This window comes from Gymnoscopelus microlampas, assembly GCF_963454915.1.
Source record: "Gymnoscopelus microlampas genome assembly, chromosome: 9".
NCBI lineage: Eukaryota > Metazoa > Chordata > Actinopteri > Myctophiformes > Myctophidae > Gymnoscopelus > Gymnoscopelus microlampas.
Window position 1 is genome coordinate 37,127,068 of NC_139946.1, and position 17,786 is coordinate 37,144,853.

Genomic DNA, 17,786 nt, shown 5'->3' on the forward strand with positions numbered 1-17,786 from the left:
AATGCTGACCTGTAGGATATCTCCCATGAAGTGTAGTTCACCCCACTTCAAGGATGAAGCACTTTCTTGTGTCTTTATTTACTAATGAGTTATTTCACAGTCACTAACATCTCTCTCTTCCCTGTCTGTCCTTTATTTATCTTTTTTTTGCAGCTGAAATCGCTGTCTATATTGTGCAGACAAAACAGATCACTCGTACCCCGGATCTGTTTGAAAGCCCAAATAGAATAGATAGACCATCTGTTCCATAAATAAAGACAAAAAATAATCACAAAACCAAAGAACCTTGTCAGGACAAAAAATGAAACAGAATAGAGATTGACAGCATTGACTGTTCGGTCTGATTTATCCTTGGTTGCACGCCGTGTTGCGCATCGAAAATAGCCGATGTACAAACTCACAATACGTCGTGCCGCGACTGCAAGTCTAACTCAGGCTTTACGTGTGTCATTATTTCTGTCCTGTTCTCTCTCCACTTGCAGAGGGCTTGCATAGACTTTGCCATCAGCGCCAAGCCTCTGACCCGTTACATGCCCCAGAACCGACACACTTTCCAGTATCGTCTGTGGCACTTTGTGGTGTCGCCCTCATTTGAGTACACCGTCCTGGCAATGATCGCTCTCAACACTATCGTTCTAATGATGAAGGTGAGGATGCTGCACAATTGTCGATAACGTCTCAGAGGAAATCCCCAGATACTTTCTCTCTTGTAACTATGACTACTCCTACAACAAAGTGACAAAAGGGCCGCCGCTCAGGACCACGCAGTAATTGTTAAATTAACTCTGAGATTGGGAAGATGGACCCCGTCCAATGATGCTGAAGTGCTTAGTTACCCTTTGAACCAAAAGTTCCAAATTCAAAATAAAAGTTTGAGCTTAACCTACAAAATGTGCTTATAAAGCTCTCGAAATATGGCATCTGCTCTACACTTAGTTAAGATGTTGGCACTAATTACTTTACACTTTCATCTCTGTGCCTGTGGGGCCACCTCCCATGAGCTATGATGTATGCATATGTGTGTTGATCTTTCCGCTGGGCATTGACTGTTGATCTTCTTCTTTTTTTTTTTATTGCTCTTTTGCACATGTTTATTCCTGGAACTAGCCTTTTCCTCGACCTCTGCTAGTTAGTTACTACAGGGGGTCCGCCAAATCTTTATGTGATATGATTTTTCTTTTTACCGTAACCACTCGAAACCTAGCATCCCTTTTCTGTGGAGAACTTTAGCCAAAAATAGCAGATCTACAAGCCCTGCGCTGCGAGGCGTTGTTGTGGGCTTGTAGATCGGCTATTTTTGGAAAAGAGGTATAGGTGTAGAGGGGAAAAAGAGTCAGACCAAGGAAGCAAAAAAAAGTATAATTTACTTGAGCACCTGCCCCTCAGAATGTCTGTGCACGCCACTGAACTAGCCTTTTCCTCGACCTCTGCTAGTTATACAGCCAGACCTACAGATTCACAGGCAGACAGACGGATACAGGGTGACTCAGCCTGTATTAAATATTGATCTCTAATATCCAGGGGCCAGCTATTTAGCATTGACCTCATTAACTGTGACTGCTGCCCCCAACCCCCCAGAGGAATGGCTCCCTTTTATAGTGACACAGATGAGGGGGTTTGTGGCTATTTATGGACCTAAAAGGAATCTTCCATCAACCTGTAGCTCCACTGAGTGCTGGGCTGGTGATCAGGGCGCTCATGTCACAAGACGACACAGGCAGGTAGCGTTGTGCTTGAGTGGTGCGCTTAAGTGGTGCTAGATGCTAGAATCATCATATCAATGCTTGAAATAGCAACAACAGGAGCTAAGGAGAAGGCTAGAGTGATTTCGTATTAACCCATTCAATCAGGGAACGCATCTGTGTCCTTTTAGATTTTAGCTATAACCATTATTTAATACTTTTGCTATTCAAAAATAGCAGATATGCAAGCTCATAGCATGGCACCGAGTGCCGCGCTATGAGATTGTAGATCTGCTATTTTTTTTTAATCTTGATCTACAAATGTAAAAAAATATGTATTCAAAGATTTTCACATGATTTCTCGATTTTTCAAAAATAGCAGATCTACAAGCTTGTATATCTGCTATTTTTTTTATAGCCAAAGTATAAAATAATGGTTAAAGTGGTTCAAATCTAAAATGACACGGATTGAATGGGTTAAGTGGCATTTTAATCATGAACAAAACGTTATTAAAAAATCTGGAAAGTTCTTCACTCCTACTAGTGTCTGTTGTTTGCAGTTTAATCTCTTCTTCCCGTTATGTTTCCAGTATTACTCTGCCCCACCAGCTTATGAGGCTGTACTGAAGCACCTGAACACAGCCTTCACTGTTCTCTTCTCAGTCGAGTGTGTCCTCAAGATCATGGCCTTCGGCTTTCTGGTGAGAGGAACGGGCTCAGACTCAATCTCCAGCCAAACTCAATTTCCTAGCGCGACCATTGTGCGTCTGGCAATGGTCATCAATCACACCTCCCCTCTTTCTGCAGAACTACTTTCGAGACACGTGGAACATTTTTGACTTCATCACTGTGTTGGGCAGCATTACTGAAATCGTGGTGGTGGATTTGCAGGTAATTATAGGATTAGTAAGGTAAAACTTTACGGTAAGATTTGTTACGAAAGACAGATCTCTAATAATATGTAATATATGCTATGCAATATATAGTTTAGTTTAGTTTAGTTTAGTTTAGTTTAGTTTAGTTTAGTTTCTCTCTACTTTTTGATCTCTTCTCTACTTTCTCTCTTTCTCTCATACATATTACATACACGTTAAACATGAAGTATGATACAGTACGAGCAGCGTCCATGCAAAACACGGTTGCTACGCAGGAAATAATACCTGTCAATGCTTTTTTCTGTCCTTCCCTCCGCATCCTGCTCCCAGTCTGTTGATACGTTCAACATGAGTTTCCTGAAGTTGTTCCGAGCGGCCCGTCTGATCAAGCTGCTGAGACAGGGTTACACCATCCGCATCCTCCTGTGGACATTCGTACAATCCTTCAAGGCCCTGCCTTACGTCTGCCTGCTCATCGCCATGCTGTTCTTCATCTATGCCATCATAGGCATGCAGGTCAGGAGGCGCATGAGCAGACACGTGATGATGTATTGTGTTGTTTCCCTCTTGTGTGCTTTTAAATTGCGCTGCTGCCTATTTGAGCCATTTTAAGACTCAATGGGGTTTCTCCTGGTTAAATAAAGGTTACAGAAAGCCAGTCTCTCTCTAGACTGTATGTCTGTACGAATACAATGTTTGGCTACCCATTTTTGGTTGGGTTACTATATCTCTGTGTGTGTGCTTTTGAGTCTGTCAGTGTATTTTATGTGAATATCTTTGTACCTCTGTCTTTTTGTTCATATGAATCAGGTGTTTGGGAACATTAAGCTGGATGAAGAGACTCATATCAACAAACACAACAACTTCAAGAGCTTCCTCGGTGCTCTGATGCTGCTCTTCAGGTAGGCTGTTAGAAACACATTTCTAACAGACTAACCAATTTGTGTGTCCCCAATCCCCATGCCTATTTATTTCTACTCTTGTTCTCAAGCTGAACGCTCGCCTGCTCAGTGTTTGATAGAATACAGATTTAGCTTGAGCATCTTCAAGTAGTCACTTAGGATGAGTAAATGCAGAGGACAAATGCCAGCTATGTGAAAATGTACTAGGCATATACCTCAACAACAACCAGCTGCCTTAGTATTTTTGGAATTAAGATGAAAGACTTCCAGATTTCCAACAGACATTCGGTAACATTCCAGAACCTCATGCAATTCTGGTACAGTATGTGCTCTGAATACTAGGGATGTCCGATATTATCGGCCTCCCGATATTATCGGCCTCCCGATATTATCGGCCGATATTAGCATAAAAATTGATATCGGGAAAATATCGGTATCGGTTTTTGAAAAAAAAAAATTTTTTTTTTTTTTTTTTTTTTTACTTTATAAATAAGTTACAGGAGTTCCTACTGTATATGGTGTGTGTGATATGAAATTTGAGCTTACCCTAATCACAATAATCCCCGCATATATCGGTATCGGTTGATATCGGTATCGGTAATTAAGAGTTGGACAATATCGGTATATCGGTTATCGGTAAAAAAGCCAATATCGGACAACCCTACTGAATACTATTGGTTGTAATTGTAGTAAAATTGACCCTTAAAGGGATATTTTACTTTCAAATTAAATGAACATAAAAATGAAAACAATCACGGCCGCCTCACACATTCTAATACATACTTTTTTCATTTTTTTTTTTTTTTTTTTTTAATGTCTATTTTATTTGAAAGTGAAATATCCCTTTAACTCAGAGAGTTGTACAAATGGACCAAATGTCTGTAACTCTGAGAGTGTTGAAATGGAACCTAATGGACCCATTTGTTTCCATTTGTACACTCTCAGAGTTAAATTAACAATGGGGATTTTACTGTGTAGCTGCTTCTGTAGTCTTCCAGTAGTAATTTGGCATGGAGGAGTAAGGTTAGATGAAGATGAAGGATTAGATAATGACTGATTGACTTCCACATCCAATGACAGAAAGTGTGTGTGTGTGTGTGTGTGTGTGTGTGTGTGTGTGTGTGTGTGTGTGTGTGTGTGTGTGTGTGTGTGTGTGTGTGTGTGTGTGTGTGTGTGTGTGTGTGTGTGTGTGTGTGTGTGTGTGTGTGTGTGTCTCAGGAGTGCTACAGGAGAGTCGTGGCAGGAGATCATGCTGTCTTGTCTGGGGGGACGGCAGTGTGAGGGGGACCCATCTCTTCCCCCTGCCCCTCTGACCTCTGACCAGGAGGCGAGCTGTGGGTCAGAGTTCGCCTATTTCTACTTTGTCTCCTTCATCTTCTTCAGTTCCTTCTTGGTAAGGGAGACAGAACTTAACTCCCATTTATGTAACAACTACAGCACACAGTGATGCACAATATCATTCATCACATCAGTATCGGTCGATAGTTTGAATGTGAAGCTGAAACATTATTTTGTGATGATTGAAAGCTGCAGAAGCAATCAGTGTTTTCTGGGGAAGCTTTCAAAAGGGTCACGAATGAATGAAAGCAAACATGTTTGATACACAAGTTGTTTGAACTAATGACATTAGTTCAAACAACTTATTAAAGATGTAACATTTATTTTATTTATTAGGCCTACTGATGCACATTATGTGCCTATTAAATCAGGTAATAAGAATGCACAGTTTTTAGAAGTCTTCATCTGCACCCAGAATCACAGTTACTGTATAACAGGTGGAAGGTAAACCCTACTGGAAACTTTTATTGCAATATCGGTAACAGTATCGGTATCGATCTGATTCAAAGATTTGTCGCAAGTGTTCACAATCTTTGAAAAATAGCATGTCTACTAGCTCATAGCACGGCACGAAGTGACGCGCTATGAGCTTGTATATCTGCTATTTTTGCAGTGTATAAAATAATTGTTAAAGTTCATCTAAATGACACAGATGCTTTCCCGGTTTTAATGGGTTAATCAGTTATCGGATATCACTGAAAAAATAACAATATCAGTGCAGAACATAAAGTCAAAGACACAGGAGCTACAACACAGAAAAAGGAAGCATAAAACATATAATTATTAGTGTACTAAATGTAAATAAAAATATGCAGTCCCTAAAAAGCTAAACACAAACTTGAAAAGTAGGCTAAACAAAGTTTATTGCCTTTGGATTAGCACAATTCATGACTCTGTTATCTTGAGGCTTAAGAATCTTCATTTGAACTCCTCCCCTTGTTATTAAAGGTAGTGTAAGTGATAATTATTTGTTAAAATAAGTTTTAAATAACTATATTCATACAGTCCTCATTGATATAGAGTGTGTGTTCAGTAGCGGGAGTCTCCCTGTCTCTCCAGCTCTTTAGTAATTTTCAGGTCAGCATACCAATTTTATCCAATCAGGAGAGAGAACTCAAACAGGATGCAGATTAAACGTTAAATTGGAAGTGGTGACACAAATAAATGAGCAGACAAAATTGGAGCTGGAACACTATCAAATTTAAGCTGATAAATGCTGTTTGGCTGAAAAATTGCAACCCCCCCTGAAAATTAATTTTCGCTTTATTAAAGATCTGGAGAGATGGGGAGTTACTGAACATACACTCTATATAGCAGTACTATAGTACTAATATAGTGCTTTAAACGAAAAACGTTTCTGTTGTGAAGTACCATCTATGTAAAAGGCAAATCAGAAGGAGGCTTTTAACAGGAATCAGCAGAGTTTTCTTTGAAAAATGTGTTTGTTGAAACCCTGTGATTCTCTAATCCATCACACACGTGTCCACTCTGTTCCTGCTGTGCTGTTTGTGGTCCATGTAGATGTTGAACCTGTTTGTGGCAGTGATCATGGATAACTTTGAGTACCTGACGAGGGACTCCTCCATCCTGGGCCCTCATCACCTGGATGAGTTTGTCCGCATCTGGGGAGAGTATGACCGCGCCGCCTGGTCAGTGTCTCTCAGTCTCTCTTAACTGTTTTTCAAAAGCATAATTGAGTCATGCAAATATACGTAAACCATGTTAGAGAGGAGTGATGAATGGGATACCAATATTGTGTAATGGAACACATGCATTGACCCAGTAAGGTAAAACAATGATGCACCCCTAACACACAGCATTATCCAACAAAGCCAGCCAAACAGATCCTATTGCTAGTGCTTAAATGACTTTTGTTTTCAGAAACATATTTCTATAAGGTGTACTTCCAAAATCATTGGGTCAATCTAAGTGATATCGCATTTTGTTGCTCTGATCCTCTACTTTCATATGAAATCAAAAAAATATATAACTATCTCATTGCTGCCTTCGGTCACAAATTAAAATCCCGGCTATTAACCACTTAGGCCCTATTTTATCTCCTGAGATAGCCGATAGCATCACAATGCGTTGTGAGCTTATTCTGTAGATGTGTTATTTTTGAAAAAGAAAAGAAAAGGAAAGGAAAAAAAAATCAAAACATTCTTGAAATGTTTGGTAGACTTTTGCCTATAATGACATGATTTTGGGCATGTCGTTTTAGGCAAAAGAAATGGCAGCTAGAAGGTGGATCTTTTTTTCTTCATATAATGTTCATACAGTATATTCTATCTTGAATGAAACATTAAAGAATAGATGTGAAAATATCACATTCACACTTTTGAATCATTCAGCACCTTGAAATAGATGTGAAACACTGTTGAACGCATCATCTCACCCATTTATCTATTCTCCCTAATTATTAGAATATTCGCATAGGTAATTAACTGTTACACAGAGGGAGTGTGACTTATATTATATTTCACATCAAGCTATTCCTTTGATGATGGCTCATTCATACAGGTTGATCATTTTATTCATGGTGAAAAATCAACCTCGTTTTGAAAAATACTGTATTTATTTGCTTTATCACTGTGTAATATTCATATTCTGTGTGGATATACTGATGAAACAAACAGCAGTTTAAATTAATGTGAATTAATCGCACAAAATAAACGCTCCTGGTGTGCAAGGACCATTACACTTAAATTCACTAGCCAAGAATAGCAATTCCATCATTGCTATGCACACAGCATATCAATGTGTCTTTTCTGTGCCCGCCACTAATTGTTTTATCTAAGTTCTATTTATTTGTATGTTTTCTTAATGCAACTGTCGCATACTAAAACTAACTGTTCCAGGTTTCTCACTTCAGGGAGCATGGCCTCCATTCAGGGCTCATCCAGCCACGTATTTGATTCTAACACCTGATTTATACTTGGCTGTGTGAATGCGTGCCATCCGGCGCACAGCTAAGTAAAACTCGGATTGAAAACTAAAGCCGTGTATGTTCTTCCCCAGTGGTAGGATCCACTATAAGGAGATGTACAATGTTGTACGCGCTATCTCACCTCCCCTGGGATTTGGAAAGAACTGCCCCCACAGGGTGGCATGCAAGGTTTGCCCTCCTTCTCATGTCACCAGATCCCTCTTCTGCCCGTCTCCCTGTGGGATCCTTCCTTCCTTCCTGTCCTCCTCCTATCCCTCCTCCTTCCTCCCCCTTCTTCCTCCCCAGCCATCACCACCCTCTTAGACAATGTGGAGGTGGTATTCAGCTCTGCCCTCAAAGAATGGCGTTCCAGTCTCATGGTACTAAGGCACAAGGGAATTAAAAAATGCATCCTCACGGATGAATGAATGTCCAGAAATTACATTTTGTCAAAGCGACCTAGGCAGTCAAAAACCATGTGACGTGTTCCTTTGAAGGGATTGGTGTTACAATTTATGATTGCCTCATTTGCCTGTGTCTTTCTACCTGTTGGATGTGGTGGTGCGGCTGTTATTTAATATTCACTCACACTCACACATACTCACACATACCCACACACATACACACCCACACGCACACACACACCCTCGCCCGCCCACACACACGCGCGCGCACGCACACGCACACGCACACGCACACGCACACACACACATCTAGCAGGTAAGTGTTAATGTACAAGATCCAGTGAGACTGTCATTCCTTTTTCTCATCATGTCCAAGGCTTTTTCTCCTCTCCTAGATTTTCTATGCCCTGCCGGCAGCATAGAAAGAATACTTACCCATCTTTTGTCTGACATGAAATAATCCTTTCTCTTTTATCTCCTCCATCCATTTACGTCTGTCTTCCCTCTCTTGTGTTCTTTTTCCCCCTTCCGTTCCTCTGGAATGCATACCCCCCCAACACACACACACTCTTCTGATATTATTCAATTTATCCTCCTTCTCCACCCAACTGTCCCCCCCTGCCCCTCTGTTCTTCCTCCCCCTCTCCTCTCCCCTCCTCCTCTTGCCCATCCTTCCTCCTTGTCCTCATTTTCATGGCTCCCTGGCACCCCCAGTGGTCGTATCCATTACACTGAAATGTATGAGATGTTGACCAACATGTCGCCACCTCTTGGCCTTGGCAAGAAATGCCCTTCCAAGTTGGCCTATAAGGTAGATCAAATGGCAGGACATAGACAGGCAGGCGCTGCCTTCATCATTCAGTCAGTGACGATAAGCTCTCTAAACATAATTTTGTGTGCCATACATTGGATACGGCTTTTATTTCGTTTAGTTCTTCGTTGTTGTTATACATTATAGAAATATTACATAGTATTGCCTTTTTAAATAGTCTTATATTCCAATTACTTTCTATTGGCGGATGGATGGTGAACGCTGTAGCCATTGTTTTGGCAGTTTTTGTATGGCTTTTCATTTTGGCAGAGAACTCGGATGTCCATGTATGTTGTTGTTGTTGTCGTTAAGGAAAAGGGCCTGTTGGTGGATTATGTAACTGTAAAGCAGTCAGTACATCTGAACAAAAATGCGGAAGCTAAGACTTGTCATTAGAGAACGTTTTTCTGTCTAATGTTGACATTGCTTTTCATTTCTCATTCTTTGTTTCTTCCTTTGCATCTGCATGTGCCTCCATGTTTCGTGTGTGTGTGTGTGTGTGTGTGTGTGTGTGTGTGTGTGTGTGTGTGTGTGTGTGTGCGTGTGCGTGTGCGTGCGTGCGTGCGTGCGTGCGTGCGTGCGTGCGTGCGTGTAGAGTATTTGTTGTGCATCTGCATGTTTGTGTTTCTGAGTGCGTGAGTCTCCCAGTTGCATGTGCAGTTGGCCTCATAACAGAGATGAACAGTAGGCTACTATTTTTCTGCATGCACTGTGATGTGAGTCTTTATTGGTGTTTCAGTATTTTAACACACTCAAGCAAAAAAAAGCATGTCTTCAGAAAGCATATTGTATCTCAATTTAAATTGAAATAAACCCTTCATAGAGATAAATGATCAACAGTGATGTTGTTTTTTAACAAATAGCTTTATCAATGAATTATACAAATATGCACCCTATATCTTTACTTATGAGTACAGAGTAGAATCTGGAGTGTTAATTTCACATTTTCATTGTGTACAGTAGCAGTGGTAGTTGACGAGATGTGACTAATGGTATCTCCTGTCCTTCATGCTATCAGAGGTTGGTTCTGATGAACATGCCTGTAGATGCGGGGATGTCCGTTCACTTTACCTCCACGCTCATGGCCCTCATCCGCACCGCCCTGGAGGTCAAGATCGCCAGAGGTTAGACTGATGTGCTGTAAAAATGTCACGAAGGAAAAGTATACAGTTAGTGGATTGTGTATATGGGATAAAGTATTAGTATCTGAAAAGAGTGTATCTGAAGGCCCTCTTCACCATCAACAATGACACGTGTGTGTGTGTGTGTGTGTGTGTGTGTGTGTGTGTGTGTGTGTGTGTGTGTGTGTGTGTGTGTGTGTGCGTGTGCGTGTGCGTGCATGTGATCCAGGAGGAGAGGACCGAGGTCAGATGGACATTGACCTGCAGAAGGAGATCAGTATCATCTGGCCTCATCTCTCTCAGAAGACTCTAGACCTCCTGGTACCCATTCATAAAGGTGTCACATTTTTAAACTCACACTTTTGCTGTGTAGTTTTCCTCATTTGATTACATCTTTACACACAGAGTGTACATAATACATACATTTACACTGTGTTCTTGCTCTCTCTCTCTTCCAGCCAGTGATATGACCATAGGGAAGATCTATGCAGCTATGATGATCATGGACTACTACAAACAGAGCAAGGCCAAGAAGCTCAAACAGCAGCTAGAAGAACAGGTACTGTACTGCACTCATCTGGATTCAACTCTTCCTTTAATTTCTGTTCTGATCTGACTGTTCTGAATTCTGTGTTGTTGGTTTATATCTTGCTTGTTTTGTTGCTTCATTTCGTTATGTCCTTTTGTTGTTGTGTAAATTGTGACAGATTTCTTGTTGGCATTTTATACAGTAGATTGTATCTGATTCAGTCATATTCGGTTTGATGTGGAGCCCTCTGACGTCCTATATCCTCATTACAAATAATGTTCCATGCTTGAGGTTCTAATACATGTCTTGTATGTCATGTCTTCTCTTTAGAAACATGCTCCTATGTTCCAGCGTATGGATGCGTCTTCTCTGCCTCAGGACATCTTGTGCAGTGCCAAAGCCCTTCCCTTCCTGACACACAGTGCTGGATCTGCTTTGTAACTCCAAGACCTTTTCATTTCTCTCATAGGATGAAATAGGCTTAAAGCTGCAATCCAGAACTTGTTTTTTTTATAAATAAAACATTATTTTAACCAATCTATATGGTAGAGTATTTTAATATAATATAACTGTAACACCTCTGCAGTAGTTGGAGGTTGTCTTCCTAGTCTTCCATTGAGAAATTTAGACCCTAATGTTGGGTAGGACACCTACTGGTTGACAAGTGGCACTGCCTGAAGTTCATAAGGCCTTGCAGAGATTGCCTCTCGGCAGAGAATTTGGTCACTCATGTTATAGGCGACCCAGGTTTGAATCCCAGGTAGCCTACTGTATAGGACATTATCATAAAAGTTATGGATTGAAGCTTTAACTGCGGTGTTGGTCGAAGTACTAAATATGTTTTATGGTATTGGGACTTATCCTGAATTATGCATAGTTGCTTGCCAGGGTCGCACACTGAAAATAGCAGATCTACAAGCTTACAACGCATAGCAGTGTGACGTATTGTGAGCTTGTAAATCTGTCATTTTCAGTGTGCAACACGGCGCGCAACCAAGTATAAATCAGGCACCGCGTTACATGTTTTCCTGTCACATGGCGGCTTCTTGTCTGCATGCCTCGCTCATGGACACAATGCTTTCTCTGAATCTCCCTCCATGCTCATCCACCAGAGGAGGCTTCATGGCGTTGAGCCCCATCTCTCCTCAGGATATGTTCCTGCAGCCCCTGGCTCACAACATGGAGAAGGAGGAGGAGGAGGTGGACTACCATCTACCTTACCATCATTATCACCTCCACCACCACCACCTACACACACTGGTAAGGGGTCAATCTGACCAAGACAAGAAGAGCATCTGCACACCTAACTTAGTCTACTGTGAGCTTGCAGATTGGCTGTCTTTGGTGCAACCTCAGGCCTTAGCAGTAGAGAAGACAGAAGAACCCCTCTATTGCATTTGTGTACAGGTACCTGATGTAGTGGAGTATAACCTCTATTGCATTTGTGTGCAGGTACCAGAGGTAGTGGAGTATAACCGGGTGATTTGCCAAGCAGCCAGACAGGAAGCAGTGGCTGTTAAATCGCCTGGGAGGACAGCGTCTATCAGAGCCTCCTCCATGCCCAGGCTGGCTGTTGATGCACAGGTAATAAACACTATGATTATGCTGCTCTTAATCCTTTTACCTTTTCACTTATACTGTACAAAACTTGGCAGATTTTGAACCTAAATCCCATTGCTCTGATGTAAGGAGATTGTATACAGTATAAAGTATGGGGAAAATAGCTTATGTCTTATGTGTATTCCTCGACGCATAACAATATTTAATTTACATACTTATGTGTATGTATGTTCTGCCTCCTGGAAAAGTTATTCTTGTGTTGTGAATTATTCTTGTGTTGTTGAAATAATAATCTTATTGAGTACATTCTCCATGAATAAGCATTCTTATACAGTCTCCTTACATTGATTCTGACTACAGTGAGGTAGTAGCGACTGCCCTCTATTGACAGGGTATGGTACTGCACTAGAGTCGTTTGTAGTTTCACTTCCCTCTTTATCCTCCATTACATTCTGAGCTACTTGAACATAGATAGAAACTAGCCCTAGAATGGCTGTGATATTACATACATTTGAAATGTATGTGAATGCAAGCAGTGTGTGCAAATCCAGTTGTTTTTCTACGCGTCCAAACCTTGGAGTAAATTGGAGTATCAGAAAGTTAAAAGTGCCATAAATGACAAAATGTGCCATAAATGACAAAATTATTTAGAGTAGATGATATTTGTTTGATATTGAGTTTGACTTAAAATAATTCTTTGTCTTTGTTTTCCATGTTGCCACATACCTGAAAGGAAAATATGTTCTATACTTAGATGTTTTTTAATACATACCTCACCTGGGTGACTGCACTGTAAAAGGTTAAAAACACAAAGGTTAAAATACTTAAAGTAGATAAACTGTTAAAATGGTTTAAAAAGCAAATTGTAACTAAAGCTATTTAATTGTCACAAATGTTACAATGGCATGACTTACGCTAAAAATAAATATTCTCTGTTTATGTTTTCAGTTTTACAAAATTGATGAACCTCCCAGTAAAGCTATACTCTGAGGAAAACAGTTTGACTGGATCTTCATTTTGTAAGCTGTCTGTCTAAGCTTTGCTATGGACGCAATTGCCAGGGCAGAACAATGTATGCAATTTATGTATGTATGTATGTATGTATTTACTCTATATATGTAGTCAGGGACACTGGCAGCAGACAGTAAGCTGATGAAGCGCTCCTTCTCCACAATTGGAGACCAGTGTGTGAACGGCCTGTGGCAGGAAGAGCATTCTCTGGAGAAAATAAGTCCTGACCACACATATCGACCACGTCAGAGGAGCTACAGGGGTCAGTTACACCATCCACAAATTTGAAACATACATGGTTTATTCAAAGTGTTTGTTTTTAATTAAGAGGATTGTGTGGATCTTGTTGTTTTATTTGCTTTTGGAACCATGTTGTATGTTTTAACGTATTAACATATTTGTATGTTATCTTGTATAGGGATGTTTGTCTTTTACGTTTGTAGCATTGGTGGAAGCCCAAGTGGAAGCCCAAGCCAAATATTGGGACCATTCTCACCATAATTTTCCGAAGGCCAAAGAGTTGTTATTACTTTCAAAGTTAAATGAATGGATGTTGCTGTGTAGTGAAATGTGCCCTGCATCTCAGCAGGGGGGGCTCATGAAAGGGGTCGCTCTAAGGAGAGACGTCACCTGTTGTCTCCTGATGTGTCACGCTGCAATTCCGAGGAACGCAGCCAGGACCAATCATGTGAAAGCAGACAGTCCCGTTCGCCCAGCGAGAGCCGTACACATGCCTTACAGAGACAGGTGGGTTTATAATAGAAGACAATTAAGGCTGATTTATTCTTTGTTTCACGCTGAGGTCCTGCGCCGGATATAGCCGAACTACAAACTCACATCACAACGCGTGAGTTTGTAGATCAGCTATTTTTGGCATGGGACACCATCATATATCGAAGTTTAAATCAGGCTTTAGGCTACAGTACCGTCATTTGAAATTAGAGCCGTAGACAGCACAGTTTCATTCTGTCATTCTGTCGTAACTTTCTGTGTGTGGTTTCTGTGTGTATGTGTGTGTGCACGTGTACACGTGTACGTGTGCATGTCCTTGTATGTGTCCACGTTGGTCCCTGCAGGGTAACACATCAGGGAGCCCCGCCCACTCTGCCTCAGATTCCAGTACACCTCGTGGTCGGCGCCAGCTGCCCCAGACCCCCTCTCGGCCACGGCCACACATCTCCTACTCCCCCCTCGTCTGCCGCGCCCACCCCTCTCCCCCACAGGCAGTCACGTCGGAGGGCCAGACCCAGCCTCAGGATGGCCCTGGGGGCTTGACAGACACCGCCCCATGGAGGTCTGAGAGGGAGGGTGGGCCGTTGGCTGCAGTTCAGGGATCCTCTGGCAGTCAGGGAGGTTCAGGTGTGAGCCACCCGTCTCCTCACCGCTACATCTCAGAACCCTACCTCCCCTTCCATGCTGACTTCCAGAGTGGCGAGGCGGGCGACAGGCAGGAGACGCTGACTTTTGAGGCCGCCATAGCGACCAGTTTGGGGCGGGCCAACGCTATAAGCTCGGCACCTCAGCTCAGACACTCCTGGCAGGTTCCAAACGGGCATTTCCGGAAACAGCTCGGTCAGGCGAGCTCGGGAGGTGCCGGCGAGCTGCTGAGTGACACAGATGAGGACGACAGATGCTAGGACACAGAGAGTAGGACAAGGAAGTAAAGTGACAGAATCCCCATCACATTAAACACACCCCATCACTTGAAGTAAAAAGGAACATAGATATTTGTCTGTGTGTGCGTGTGTGCGTGCGTGTGGGCATAGTATATGTCTGCGCGGGTACATTCGTGCATGTGTGGCTGTGCATAATGTACTGTACGCCTGTGTTTTCAATGGATCCTCTGGCCAAATCAAGCTAACAAATATTGTATCTCAAGGCAGACACACACACAGTGCCAAATGTTCCCCCACAAGTTACCGTCTTGATTGTTATATGAACTAAACATGGCAACAACAAAGGTGTCATAGGTGATCACTGGACCAGAGAAACTGATGTAACTGCATTTTGGTGAACGTACAAGTAGCATGTAAAACTGTCATATGAAGAATGCATTCTAGGCTTTGGTTTTTATCTCCAGGTCACTTGAAAAGTGTAGTGTTAACACTTACAGTACTGTGCATAATGATATGACTAGTAATGAACCAAGGGTTGATTCTGAGCATATGACTTGTCATATCTCTAATGGATGATACTGTTTACAACACGCAAGCATCCACAAGGTCTGTGGGCATTTTATAGTACAGTCTGGAATCTCATCATGGGAGTGGACTTTCACATCACTTCTACTACGTGAACCAAACTATAGCTAATCCCCTCGTGACAATGTGAACAGGATTCATTTAAAGTAGCACAGTACAGGTACAGATCAGCACTCTAGTGTCAAAGTTAATCAGACAACGTGTTCCAGGACACTGAACAATGGTTTGTACTGGATAGGATACTAGTATATGATTCCCTCTGACAGGGACAGCATTAATAAGCAGGATTACGGTCTCTCCACGGCTCAACCTACAGTATGGACTCCCATGGATTGAAAACAAAGTGATCTGTGATAAGGAAGGACCAAATTAGTCTCTTGGCACTCGTTGCTCTGCACTGGACTACAATAAACATGATATCCATCCACTAGACCGCCACAAGGCCTTGCCCAGTGGAAAACGTAACACATCAGTTATTGGCATCATCTATGACTGCCAATGGGACTAGGCGTGTGCGACTGCTAAAAATGTTCCCATGCTGGATAACCACTGTCGATGTTATGTGTCGCCCGGGTGTCGCGTTAAGAGAGTCGACTGAAGCCATGTTTTTTTTTTCTCCCTGTATATATAGAACCGAGGATGTGTCTTCTTCAGGATGTGTTGCCTTCTTTTGACGATGATGATGACTAAAATGAACTGTCCTGTATGTGATGTACAGTAAATTGTTTCAACGACATGGATGTTTTTAAGAAGAAAACTCACAGGCGCAGCCTGGCACTGTATGTCTACTGTTTATGTTAACAGCCATATTGCTCTCATGGCAGTCTTTTTGGATAGTTGGCTTTAAGTGTCGATGCTGTTCCAGCTCCAAGCTGTAGCAAACATCCCAACATGGTGACGATGATGTTAGTACTTTGAGCTGCTGCGTCATCAGTTAGATGTATTGTTAAAGGGAGACGTATTGGGACCAAATTCCTAGCCATTCCCCTGATGATCATGGTGATGATGGTGGTGAAAGACGTGCCTATCTCAAGGATGCCTCATTTTGTCTTGTTTTACCTCTGTGTACCTCTGTGTTTTACATTATATTCAGTGATGATGAATGTGAGCCATGCATTGACACAGACCAACATTGCAATTATTCATCCTAGTAACGTCTAGACTTTTGCTTTGCAATCCCAGTGTTCTTCATCAACACGTTTAGACATTCTAGCTTTCAAACAGATTGTTCCCCCTTAGAAAAAAGAAGATAATTTATGTATATTTATATCATGTGCTGCTGTGTTGTAATATGTTGAGTTTGACATGTTTCTGAAATGTGAATATAGGACCATGGTTTCAAAGGCCAGGGGGTTGTTCCCACTTGTTACAGTACGTTACGTGTGCTTAATGCATACAACATAAAAGTTAGGATTTACCCTGCACTCTTTAGGGTTGTGCTTAACATGTACAGTGCAGCCTAGGGCCTAGAACTAACCCTAATCTGAATCTGTACCTAACAGCCTAACCTGTGCCTGGGGAAACCTACCCAAAGAGTTCCCTTTTGAGCCTGGATAGAGAAGCTTTCTGGTAAATATGTAGGATACTCTGTATAGATAAATCCATGTCTAATTTATTGCACTGTTTATATTGTATTTCAATCTTGATGACTGTCCCTGACTTTGACAAAGTGTTTGCATATCTGTGTTAAAGGACCATTAAAGAAAGTTAACTTGTCTTTATTGAATAACATCCCCCTTTTCGGTGAGCTGATACAGCCACAGTTGAATACTTTCAATGTAAGCTGCATTTCCCAGTAGTAAGTTTCATCTGTTCTTTAGAAGGTACAGTAGATTAGATCCAATCGCTGTTGCCAGCTATGAACAAAATAGAAGAATAGCCTGCGTTCCTATATGAGATAAATCACAGAACACTGCTTCAGATGTGTTTTATGATATTGTGAAATTTCATGGTTTTGGCTGAATCCACTTTCCAGATGCTTGTGTGCGTGCAAACGTCCGTCCGTGCATGTGAGTGTGAGAGAGACTGAGTACACCTACCTAACCCTGTATGTGTACCGACCCCAAATAACCAGGTGAGAAAGGTCCAGCGGGCGAGAAACCCAGCAGAGAAGTAGGTGAGATTTCTAGGTTGTTTGTGAACGATCTGTATCTGAGCAGCGTGTATTATGCGTGTGCGTGCGTGCGTGTGTGCGTGTGTGTGTGAGAGAGAGAGCGAGAGAGAGGAAGGAAGACTGGGATGCCAGTAATGCCCAACCCTTTGGTCCTCAGCAGCATCTTGTCGCCAGCATCAGTCCATCTCTGCCGGTCCAGTGAGAAGCTCATGATGAGGAGACCCTTTTTCAGCTTTACAATTTCTAGTGTGTCCTGCTGTTTGGACAGGACAGGCTCCATGCCCTGCAAAGTATTGTTTCATGTGAGGTCTTC

General features: G+C 41.9%; 1 protein-coding gene across 1 annotated transcript in view; it reads left to right on the forward strand.

Moving 5' to 3' along the window:
• Positions 1-17,045, forward strand: part of cacna1ea (calcium channel, voltage-dependent, R type, alpha 1E subunit a) — a gene marked incomplete at its 5' end in the record, with an annotated part of 151,689 nt that extends 134,644 nt beyond the window's left edge. Inside the window, 17 exons of the mRNA XM_084066543.1 lie at positions 483-647; positions 2,273-2,383; positions 2,490-2,573; positions 2,888-3,073; positions 3,368-3,459; positions 4,678-4,852; positions 6,319-6,446; positions 7,816-7,912; positions 9,957-10,062; positions 10,289-10,396; positions 10,518-10,618; positions 10,919-11,025; positions 11,701-11,848; positions 12,041-12,172; positions 13,271-13,442; positions 13,749-13,906; positions 14,236-17,045. Coding sequence (XP_083922669.1) covers positions 483-647; positions 2,273-2,383; positions 2,490-2,573; positions 2,888-3,073; positions 3,368-3,459; positions 4,678-4,852; positions 6,319-6,446; positions 7,816-7,912; positions 9,957-10,062; positions 10,289-10,396; positions 10,518-10,618; positions 10,919-11,025; positions 11,701-11,848; positions 12,041-12,172; positions 13,271-13,442; positions 13,749-13,906; positions 14,236-14,796 — 2,631 coding nt within the window. The 3' untranslated portion in view covers positions 14,797-17,045. The remainder of the gene's footprint in view (positions 1-482; positions 648-2,272; positions 2,384-2,489; positions 2,574-2,887; positions 3,074-3,367; positions 3,460-4,677; positions 4,853-6,318; positions 6,447-7,815; positions 7,913-9,956; positions 10,063-10,288; positions 10,397-10,517; positions 10,619-10,918; positions 11,026-11,700; positions 11,849-12,040; positions 12,173-13,270; positions 13,443-13,748; positions 13,907-14,235) is intronic.
• Between the last annotated feature and the right edge of the window lie 741 nt (positions 17,046-17,786).